This window comes from Melozone crissalis, unplaced genomic scaffold (genome assembly GCF_028551555.1).
Source record: "Melozone crissalis strain CALT ecotype California unplaced genomic scaffold, PUWL_Pcris_2 ptg000002l_1, whole genome shotgun sequence".
Classification (NCBI taxonomy): Eukaryota; Metazoa; Chordata; class Aves; order Passeriformes; family Passerellidae; genus Melozone; species Melozone crissalis.
Window position 1 is genome coordinate 4,967,263 of NW_026535780.1, and position 10,624 is coordinate 4,977,886.

The window sequence follows — 10,624 nt, forward strand, 5'->3', positions numbered from 1 at the left end:
TACCCACAAAAATTTCAGAAGACTTTGGAATTTCCTAGAACAGAATGAGGCATCTCTCAAAATATTAGGAGTCTGATAGTATTTGAGCATCAGCTCTAATTGTGAATACATGAGATGGGCCACTCTGCATCTGAAGGTACAGCCCTACAGCCCAGCACAGGTATTGAGGTGTCCCTGGGGGCCCCACCTGAGCTTGTTGTCTTTTTGTCTTACCTCTGCTATTCAGCAAATAGAGGGCAGATTTATTCTGGACCTGATCTTTGCCCTTTCTAACGCACTATTTATGCAGTCCCCCAGTGCAGCAGGTGAGGTCCAGCCCACCTGGGCAGGCTGTGGGAATTCCTGCTCTCTTGCTGTTTCAATGCATGATCCTGAGGTGTGATAATGTTCTTAGCAGCACTTAGCAAGAGCTCCATGGTGTCAAGGTTCTTGTGTTAAATTGACTATATATTGGTTACTTTTCTGTTGGATTACATCTTATAAAATACCATTTGTTCCTAGGTAACAGTGCAGATCTGCGGCTGGTAAAGACTTTTATTGAACTGGGACTTCCTGGTGGAAAACTGGACTTCCTAATGTCTGAAAGAAATCAGGTAGAACAGAGCTAATTTCTTTCGATTGCTGAAATAGTGCCTTCAGCAAAAGCCTTTTCACCACCTGAGTGAAACAAAAGCCCTGGGGAATTCAGGAAGTTTTATGTAGTATTTAGTGCAAAGGCTTGGTTCTATTCCTGTCTAATTTGATAGGGTGTTCAAACCTATTGGAAAATATCCCTGGCATTAAAGTCAAAGGCAATGACATTAGCAGTAATAGGACTACACCTTAGAGGAAAAAAATAGATTTATCCTGCCAGTTTGCAAACTTGGCAGCCTGGTGCCTCTGCAACACAGCACCAACAGAAAGCAGCAAGTTTAGTGGTGCTAAATTCTTTGAGGATGTGGAATATCCAGCAGGTGTCAGCTCCCTTTGCTGAGAATGAAAGAGAAAGATTCTTTGCTGCATCAGCCATTGTTTCTCCTGTTGCAGTGTTTGTGGGATTTATTTCCTTGAATGATAAAGAAATGTCTTCCAGAAAAATTGATTGCTGGTCTAGGTAGAGAAACAGAAATGAATCCTGTGCTTTGCTTGGCAGTGGAGCCATATTTACGACCAGAGGCCTAACTTTATGCACAAGATAAGGATTTCCATTGTGCAGTCAGAAACATTATTCTGATTTATGAGTACCTGAGAAACCTGAGTTAAAACTTTCTAACCATGTTTGTTCAAAGGCTTTTATATTTTAAAGTGGCTGGTTGGTGTTCCTGTGTGAACTTGCCACTTCCAGCGCACAGCTCTGTCAGCAGCAGAACTGGAGAGAGAATGTAAGCAAGGTGAAAATAGTCAGGAGACCACTTCACACTTCCATCAAGGCCTCTTCCAAGAGAAGAGAATGTTTTCAGAGAATGAAACATACAATATTTGTATTTCTCCAGAGTCCATAATGGAAAATATTTAGAGATCTTATTGTCTGAGAAAGTGGGGAAGTTCTCACAGCACTGGGAGTGGAACCTAGGTGGCTTGATGGCTATTTTAATGTTGTAAAGCATCTCATCACTGTTTTTCCCTTCTCTGAGAACCACACTGAAAATGACCCAAGAAACCAGTCATTTAGCTGGTTTGCTTTATAGAGAAAAATTCAAACCACTTTTTCAGGCATTTATTTGTGATGCATTTGACAAGCTCAGTCAGGGTAAAATGATAGTAAAGAATGGAGATATAATCAGGTGAAATATGACACTTGACATATTTTGGTTATGATTAACATTCAGGCTGATATTCTTGCACTTTTAAACAACATGAAAGGTTTGGGATAATGAGCCTAGGAGGAAATCATTAATTATCAATGCAGACAAAACAAACAGGCAGAAGGTTACTGGACTGTTTTTAGTTTATGAGAACATTTATTTTAAGTCTGTGCTGCAAAGTGAATATCGACATGTTTTCCTGTGCAAGAGCTGCAATTAGCAAGATGAGTTGTGTCACAAAAGCATTAATTACTCATATGTTTCAAAAGCATTAATTACTCATATCTTTACTCTGAATAGCTGTTCCAACATTTGATGATTGTTTTGTGGCATCTCATTAGTTAGGAGTTTGATTTAGAGTCCTGTTGGATTGCCAAATTACAAAGTTCTGAATAAGATCTGCCTGTAATTGTATAGACTGGAAATATATTGCTTGTTTTATTGTCTCATAACTGGCAGTACTGTTGCAAGCAACAAATTATTCGTCTGTCTCTCACACTCATTCTCTTACTGATGACTGTTGAATAACAAATAACACACAGCATTTGATTGAGATGGCCAAATAATTTTGTGATTACATCCTTAGCATCAACATAACCCTCATGTCAAAGTATAATCCTGTAAAGTATTTTATTGCAGTAATCTGTTGAATCCTAAATGCCAAAAGCTTTTCTTTCATGTGCAGACCTTGGTATCTAGAGCAGCTGAGTATTGGCAGCTCTCACCAGTGTCAAGTCAGGCTGCTTTAGCATCATACTTATGATTCTGGAATCACTCAGCAACCTCTCTCAAAGGAGAACTTCAGTTTAAAATAGGAACTGGAGACTGATAAAAATCTCTCTTCTTCCCCCTTGAGCATGTAAAAAGAAAATTTGCACTGGTTTTTTACATTTCTGCTTGAATTTGACTTTTAAAATAGCATCAGTCTGCAAGAAGTGTAATATATTTTAATTCATGAACTCATTTAATTTTTCAACAGACTGATACATTTGCTGATTTTGATACAATGACTGACCGATTATTGGATGAAATTATTCAGCATATCCAGTTGTACAACCTCTCCATATCCCGAATAAGGTAAGCCTTATTAAATAGCAAATAGTGTGCAACTGTTTGAGTTACATGAGTGACATTGAGTAAATTAGCCTTTCCTAAAGTGCCCTGTGTCAAAAGCCATTGAATCAGTCATATTTTTACATTCTTACAGACGAGAATGAAAGTGAAAGATTCTTATGAAAGAGAATCTTGTAGGCTGAAAAAATCATTAAATGATAACTAAAGGATCTTATTGAAACTCCTCCCTCCAGAGCCATTTGTGCCATCTTTGTGTTTATTTCAAAGGAAACACAGATGGGTTTCCTATTAATGTAATTCTTTTTTTCCCAACAGTTTTATTGGACATTCCCTTGGCAATGTCATAATTCGATCTGTACTAACTCGCCCCAGGTTTCGCTATTACCTCAACAAGTTACACACCTTCCTGTCCCTCTCTGGGCCTCACCTGGGAACCCTTTACAACAACAGCACTTTGGTTAGTACAGGTAAGAGTTGATGGGAAAGTTGATGGGCTGTGGTCCACATCAGAGTGCATGAGAGGGCAACAACTGGATGTAGGAATTTATTGTAATATGACTTGTACCTTGAAGTTTGGGAAAATATTTGATGAAGACTTCAAACGTTCAAACTTCAGAAAACAAATTTCAATTTTAATATCTACAAGGTCCATCATATTGCCCCCTGGAAAGCTCAGGACGGTGCAGCAGTGAGAGATGAACTTTAGTTTCCACTTAGTCTCCCACTTCTCTGTTGCAAATAAAGAGAGGCATCTCCATGAAAAAGATGGAGATGAAAAAGAGACATTATTATGGAAATGGAATGTCCCATGTTTCAGTCTTCCTGAATATTTTTCTGACTACCATGAGACAACCACAGAATCATAGAATAGTTTGGGTTGGAAGGGCCCTTAAAGATCATCTAGTTCCACCCCTGCTATGAGCAGGGACATCCCCAATTAGAACAGCTTGCTCCAAGCCTTGTTCAACCTGACCTTGATTATTTCCAGGCATGAGACATTTGCCACCTCTCTGGGAAACCTTTTCCAGCACCTCACCACCATCATTATAAAGAATTTCTTCCTTATATGTAGCCTAAATCTACCCTCTTTTAGTTTAAAACTGTTGCCTCTATCCTGTAAGACCCTTAGACTTTTCTCCCTGTTAATTAGGAGCGTAAGAACAAACAAGACTTCTAGAAAATTACAGTGCTATCCTTACTATAGGCACATGTCTTTAACTCGCCTGCTTGATGATTTAGGAAGGATAAAAATATGCACCAATTTTCATTCCAGGTCTATGGCTAATGCAGAAGTTAAAAAAGTCAGGGTCGCTTTTGCAACTGACCTTCAGGGACAACGCAGATCTACGCAAGTGTTTCCTCTATCAGCTCAGTCAAAAAACGGGTGAGTGGGGCTTGATGAGACTTGCAAATGCCAAGCGCTATTCCATGGGCTTGTGCAGGATTGTCCTATTCTCAGGGAGCTAAGGAAATCTGCATTTTGTTAATGATCTTTCTTTAAACATGCTTTTTTGAAGGGCTGCACTGTCTAAAATCTAATATCAATTTCATCTGTGTATTTTTTCTGTGAAAGTTATCAGATAATGTCTTTGCCAAACTGTTAGCGTTAAATAAGACCTTCGTACTGTAGTAAACATGCACCTGAGTTTATATTCTGTGAGAAAGAAACATCATTCTTGACCGGCCATCATTCCTTAATTTATGCTATGAGATGAAAACCATTTTTCCTCTTTTATTATTTTTTTGTAAGTTTAACATCTCTTGTCTCTGGGAAATATGACTCTGTGAGATGAAGAGCAAATTTTATTCATGTCTATACTGACACTTCTGTACTACAGAGATGTATGGCCTCACACTAGAAAAATTATGTCTGAATAGAGAATCTTTTCTCCTATTCTTCAGTCTGTCATGAATAAATTAAATAAATCAGGTGTTTCTTGAGAAAAGAATGCAAGCATGATTCTTCTGTTGAAGCAGTTGTTTTCTTTTAAGTTATTTTTAATATTGAGTGTGAGTAAACTGGTGCTAAGTGGGTAGTGACAAGGTCACTACTTGAAGTTTAATTCTTTTCTCATACTTTTGTACACAGCTAATAGGAAACAAAGACTATGTTAATATAAATAGAACATCTAAATCTCACAGATATGCTACATAACTCAATCAATGACAGGAAGTTGATGTAAATTGGTGTTATTTGAATTTTCCCTTTGATTCCCTAGTTCTTATTTCCATGGAATATAGTTGATAACTGCTTTACTACCGTCAAGTTAAAATAAAATTGCGTCTACACAAAAAGTTCATTTTAACTTAACTTCACAAGCAATGAATTCCCAAGCATGTGTAGTGAGTCAAAGCAATTTGCTGCTTGTTAGCTTGGTAGACTGGAGATATAAGAGGCTATAAATGCATGTGCTGTCCTTGAAAGTGGAGAAAGCAGAAGTTTAAATGTGAAGAGAATTGTCTGTAAAGTCAGAATCACCTGGATAGATGCTTAGGCAAAATATCTGAAGATATAGACATGTCCATATGTGAACATATGAGCTGGCATACTGATTCTATAGAGAGATGCCCCTACCCTGGCACCCTGCTCCCAAAAAAAGTGGGGAGAACCTACAGAGGGAGAAATGCCAGAAGCAGTGTTGTGCCTACATTGCCAGATGACTCTTTAAGCCTCCAGCAATTTCTGACTTTCTTATTAAAGTAGAAGTCCCTGCTACCTTTCAATCTCTTTAAGAAATGTTCCTCATGCTTGTTGTGAAAATAAAAACCAAACCAAAACCCACAATAAAATATTCTTCCCTGTTTAACCTCTTCTCACAAGGTTTTAGTTATGGTAACACTCACTGGGGCTTCTGTTTTTTACTTCAGACCAAATTTGCAGACTCGGTTGGTTTGATTGCACAAGAAGAAAATGATAAACACCTTAAGACAGGTTTTGTGAAGGCAGCTAGCAGGACTTTTCATTGCGGTGGTGATGGTCAGATTTTCTATGAAAGTCTAGAGATCATAGTTGTGGAATCATAGAGACATGGATGGGCCTTCAAGATCATCTGGCTCCAATCCCCTGCAATGGGCAGGGACTCCTTCCACTAGACCAGGCAGCTAAAAGCCCCATCCAGCCTGGCTCTGGTTCTGGACCCATAAGAGAGAGGGAAAGATGAAGGACAAACCCACAGCTCTTCTGTGTTCAGGATATTCTCTGAACAAGTGGGTTATGTCATCAATATCCATTTTTTTGTGTTTCTGTTAAATGTGGGTGATGGAGAACTCAAGTGACCATAGACAGATCAAACAGCAGGAGCTCATCAGTGGCCCCAGCTCCAGGGAAGAGGCAGGATTTAGGGTTTTCAGTTGATTTACCAGCAGTGTGGATTTGTCAAGTGACTGCTGCATACAGGGACTGGATGGACCCTAAGACTCATTCAACACCAATGTAACAGTGGGATATTATAGCAATTCTTTTTCTTCTCTATTTTGTTTGAGAATTTTACTAATTTATGGTGTTATTTTTGAACTTGATCCTGTTTAGAGGTATAAATATTTGCAAGAATAAAGTTTTAATGAAAGTTTTTTTTACAGACAGTCCTTACTTTTCCCTGTTGACATACAATTAATATGCGTGTGGTGATAAGTAACAAATAGTTCACAGAAGCAACAGAAATGTGTATAAGCTGTTATGAATATTTTTAATATTCTGTTGCATGTTTTAATAATTATAATCTATTTTGCACTGTAGGTTTTCAAAAGCCTTTGAACATGAAATAATCATGCTGACAATGTATTATTTTTCATCACTGTGCTTAATTGTGATTAATGTATTTAATATGTTTGCCACAGGTCTTCAGTACTTTAAAAATGTTGTGTTAGTGGCCTCACCCCAAGACAGATATGTACCTTTTCATTCAGCAAGAATAGAAATGTGCAAAAATGCACTTAAGGACAGACACACAGGTATGTTTAAGTTCTTTTATGTATTCCCAAGGCTGCTGAAGAATTGCATTTCTGTGCAACTGAGGTCATTACACTAGAAGGGTTTTTCATCAACATGATGAAAACTGAAATGTTTATTTGATAAGGAAGAAAGTGTTCATTTCCCACAAGAAATTACTGAAATCAATAAAAGAAGCTTTTCAAGAAGCTCTTTTCCTGATGAAAACAAATTTCAATCAGGTCATAATCAAAGGTTTCTTACTGCTTCCTCCCCTTCCCTCTAATTTTTTTTTTTAGGTGATAGAACTAGCTCTTGACAATGTTTTAATGTAGTCTACTGATTTACTTGTACTGTCTCCCCTTTCTTTCACATAATGAAATATTTCTCAACACATACAAAGTAAGGAGGGTTTCCCTTTGTTTGTAATAGAGTTTAAATGACTGCAAGATAATTTAAGGGACAGATCTAAAATCATATTTTTTGTAATAAAATCTGTAAAACACATCAGGACTCACACCACCAGAGGCCGTCCTGTGAGCTCAGGCTGTGTGTATTGCTTTTGTTATTAGCAGTCTTGTTCATTTATAAAATGTTTCATGGCCTCAGTTTGATGCCACATCCAGGAATAATGTTCAGTGCAATTTCATACCCATTTCACATATGTGATTACTTAGAAATGGAGGTATTCTTTGGAAGCAGAAAGAGACACACAGGCCCAATAATCAGCATAGTTGCCTTCACACCTTTTACTTAAATGACAGCTCTTTCTACCTACTTCAGACATTAATTAAAAGGAAATTCTTCAACTCACCTACAGTGGTTGTTCCTTGGGTACGTATTTATCTAATAGGAGGGAGATCATTACATTTATCAATACATCAGATCATTTATCTGCAAATGTTTCCTGAGCCATTGTTTCTGCCCCTATAAACACCTCAACTATCTCTACATTATTCCTTTCCTGCATTAGAATCAGCGGAGAAATCCAAATGGACTTGTGTCATGCCAGACCCTCTCACATTTGAATTTATAGCCAGTATGAGTCCAACCCCACTCCCTTAAAAGAAGCATGAGCATTTTCTTCACTGACAGAGGAAAGGCTGAAGTTGTCCCAGGCTCATGCTAAGCAGCTTCAGCAGATCCCTCCTCATGGCCAGGGCCTCCATTAGATGAGCACTGTATGGCTGAATGTGGCCCATGTTGATGGAGTGACAAAACTATCCTTTGTCTCCTAAAAAAGGAAAAAAACCCAGATGTTTCTTTCCTCAATTAGATAAAAAGAAACCTCATAAGACTTGGGGACTTCACCTCAAACGTAAGGATAGCCAATTGGACAGAAGCCAGAAAGTCCCACCTAAGCAATTTATTAGAAAAGGAAGAGAACAAAGAAACTAATGGCTTTTGTGGGGTATTTTACCAGGAGCAAGAACCTTTTGCACTTGGCTCAGGCTTTCTCTGTAAAGAGTTTTGTTATTTTGCCTTTTATTAAAACTTTTCTGTTTCCAACACGACCACAGAAGCCATCCTGCTGATTTTATGCCTTCTAAGGTAGCTGAGCTATCTTGGGTGTGATATAAATCTCCAAGAGCTTATAAGACCTAGCTCGAAGAAACCATATATCAGAGCACCACTCTGGTATACCTGGCAAATCTTTGAACGGGATTGCTGTCTCTTTCATTTATTTTTGCCTTGCTTCCATTTTCCTTCTTACTGAGACTGTAATTAAATGACACTGGAAGAAAAGAGAGGATCTGGGAGCTTTGGTGTGTAGTTGTGATATCTCAACCCTTTTTCAGGTCCTGTTTACGCAGAAATGATTAACAACCTTCTTCAGCCTTTGATTGGGGCCAAGGACTGCACGTTGATCAGACACAACGTGTTCCACGCTCTGCCTAACACCGCCAACACGTTGATAGGCCGGGCTGCCCACATTGCCGTGCTGGACTCCGAACTTTTCCTGGAGAAGTTTTTCCTCGTGGCAGGACTCAACTACTTCAAATAGTGCCTGAAGTATGGGGTAACAGAGGCCAACCTTTCCATTGGGTGGAGGACACTTCCTTAGCCAACAGAGTACAATGATAGAAATGAGATCAGGTGGGACTTCCAAACTTTCCATTTCCATTTCTCTTTTGGAGAATAAAGTGCTATGGCTTTAAGGCATTCAAGCTTCCAAGTATTGGTGCTTTTGGAAGAAATAAATATTCCTCTTCAGTTTCTATGTCTTTTGTCCACATAAAGACATGAGCCACTTCTGAAGTACAGAATCAGAATAAGAAGGTTAATTCTCTAAATGTGATTGGACCAATATAATTCCCATTTCTTCTGAATATTAAACCAGGAACTTGTCTGTCCTTGATTTACTGTATTAACAAAGCTCTACATTCTACATTGTAGCATTTTTGGGGTAGGTGACACACAAGGAAACAAGTGTATGTGAACTCAGGTTAAAGCCCTCTTTGTGATGAACTGAGAAGTCTGAAAACCATTTATGAAAGTTTCAGTCTTTCTGTTTGATGGAAGAAAATATTTGGATGGTTCCATTACTGGTAACACTTTGTAACATACAAATTGTACATTCAAATAATGGAAAGAAGTAAAATATTTTACATAGAATGAACAAATATTGATATTTGTCTTTAAAAAGAAGCCCCAACTGTAGTTTGGGAAGAATTCATTTGTGTTACAAGCTGCCAAACCAAGAGGACTATATTGGATTACTTGTAAAATATCAGTGGCATCTGTTAACATTTCTTCTGTTTAAGTTTATAGAGGACCATAACTGACTGTGTTACAATCCCAAAGTTAAAATTTTTACGTTTGCATTTGTATCTAAGTTCATTTGTTCCAAAAATTTTCTTTTTTTAAAAAATTTATTACACTGATATGGAATTCAGTCTAGCCAGTTATACGCTTGAAAACCCCAAATATTTGGAAAAATAAAGGCTGGAGATATAGAATGGTAAGGAGTGTGGAAAGCTTTAAAAATATAAGAATGTCTTAAGATCCTCTGCAATACTCTCTACATCCTTTGTAAATGCCCATTTGCAGTGCTGTATACAGTCCTAATTATTATATGGTTACAGCTGGTTGAACTATTTAAAACTTTATTCATGCAATGTTATTTAGGTTGGTTTTAAGAGTTTTGAAAAAGAACATATTTCCCAATTTTTAATTTTTTCATTAAATTTATAGTAGGATTTTTATCACAAAGTTATCAGATTTAAAGTGACAAATTTCAATAACTTTCTGTGCATTTTCATAACATTTTCATAACATTTTCATGAATTTTCAATGTCACAGGAGTTTTTTGAAAAAAGAGAAAGCGAATAATTCTTCACAATTATTTTTGTTTAGAAGGCAGGCAATTTTTTAAAACAACTACAATTTGTTTAAAAATGAAAATGAACAAGTCTCCATATATTCTAGCAATGACTATAAAAAATTACACAGTTGGGTTTAGGTGTCAAGACTCCCATCAGTAAACTAAGATCAAGATGGTGGAGATTTCTGAAATAAGAGAATACAAAATGAAAACAAAATACATCACAGCCACAGGGAAATATTTGTAGTTCCAAAAAGTAAAACTAATTTTTTCTCAAAAGAAAAAAAAGTGAAAACCACAAAATTAGTTCAAGAAAAGAGTTTATGCTGGTAAAGGAAAAAGGCTGGCTTGATAACTGATGCATGTTTTTAAAATAGGAAGGAGAAAGAAGGTAAATACCAAAAGGTGAGACTAAACCACCCGAAAAGAAGTATTACACATAAAATTCTTGTGCCCTCATAGAGGTAGAAATTCTATGGGAACAATTCCATGGTGTGATTCAATGTTGACAAG

The 10,624-nt window shown here is 37.3% G+C and overlaps 1 protein-coding gene across 3 annotated transcripts in view; it reads left to right on the forward strand.

Annotated features, from left to right (window-relative positions):
• Window positions 1–10,054, forward strand: part of FAM135B (family with sequence similarity 135 member B) — a 195,437-nt gene extending 185,383 nt beyond the window's left edge. For all 3 annotated transcript variants that reach the window (XM_054273529.1, XM_054273619.1, XM_054273712.1), the window contains 6 exons: window positions 502–593; window positions 2,764–2,861; window positions 3,174–3,325; window positions 4,132–4,242; window positions 6,696–6,809; window positions 8,586–10,054. In XM_054273529.1, the coding sequence (XP_054129504.1) occupies window positions 502–593; window positions 2,764–2,861; window positions 3,174–3,325; window positions 4,132–4,242; window positions 6,696–6,809; window positions 8,586–8,791 (773 nt within the window). In that variant the 3' untranslated portion in view covers window positions 8,792–10,054. The remainder of the gene's footprint in view (window positions 1–501; window positions 594–2,763; window positions 2,862–3,173; window positions 3,326–4,131; window positions 4,243–6,695; window positions 6,810–8,585) is intronic.
• The last annotated feature ends 570 nt before the right edge of the window (window positions 10,055–10,624 follow it).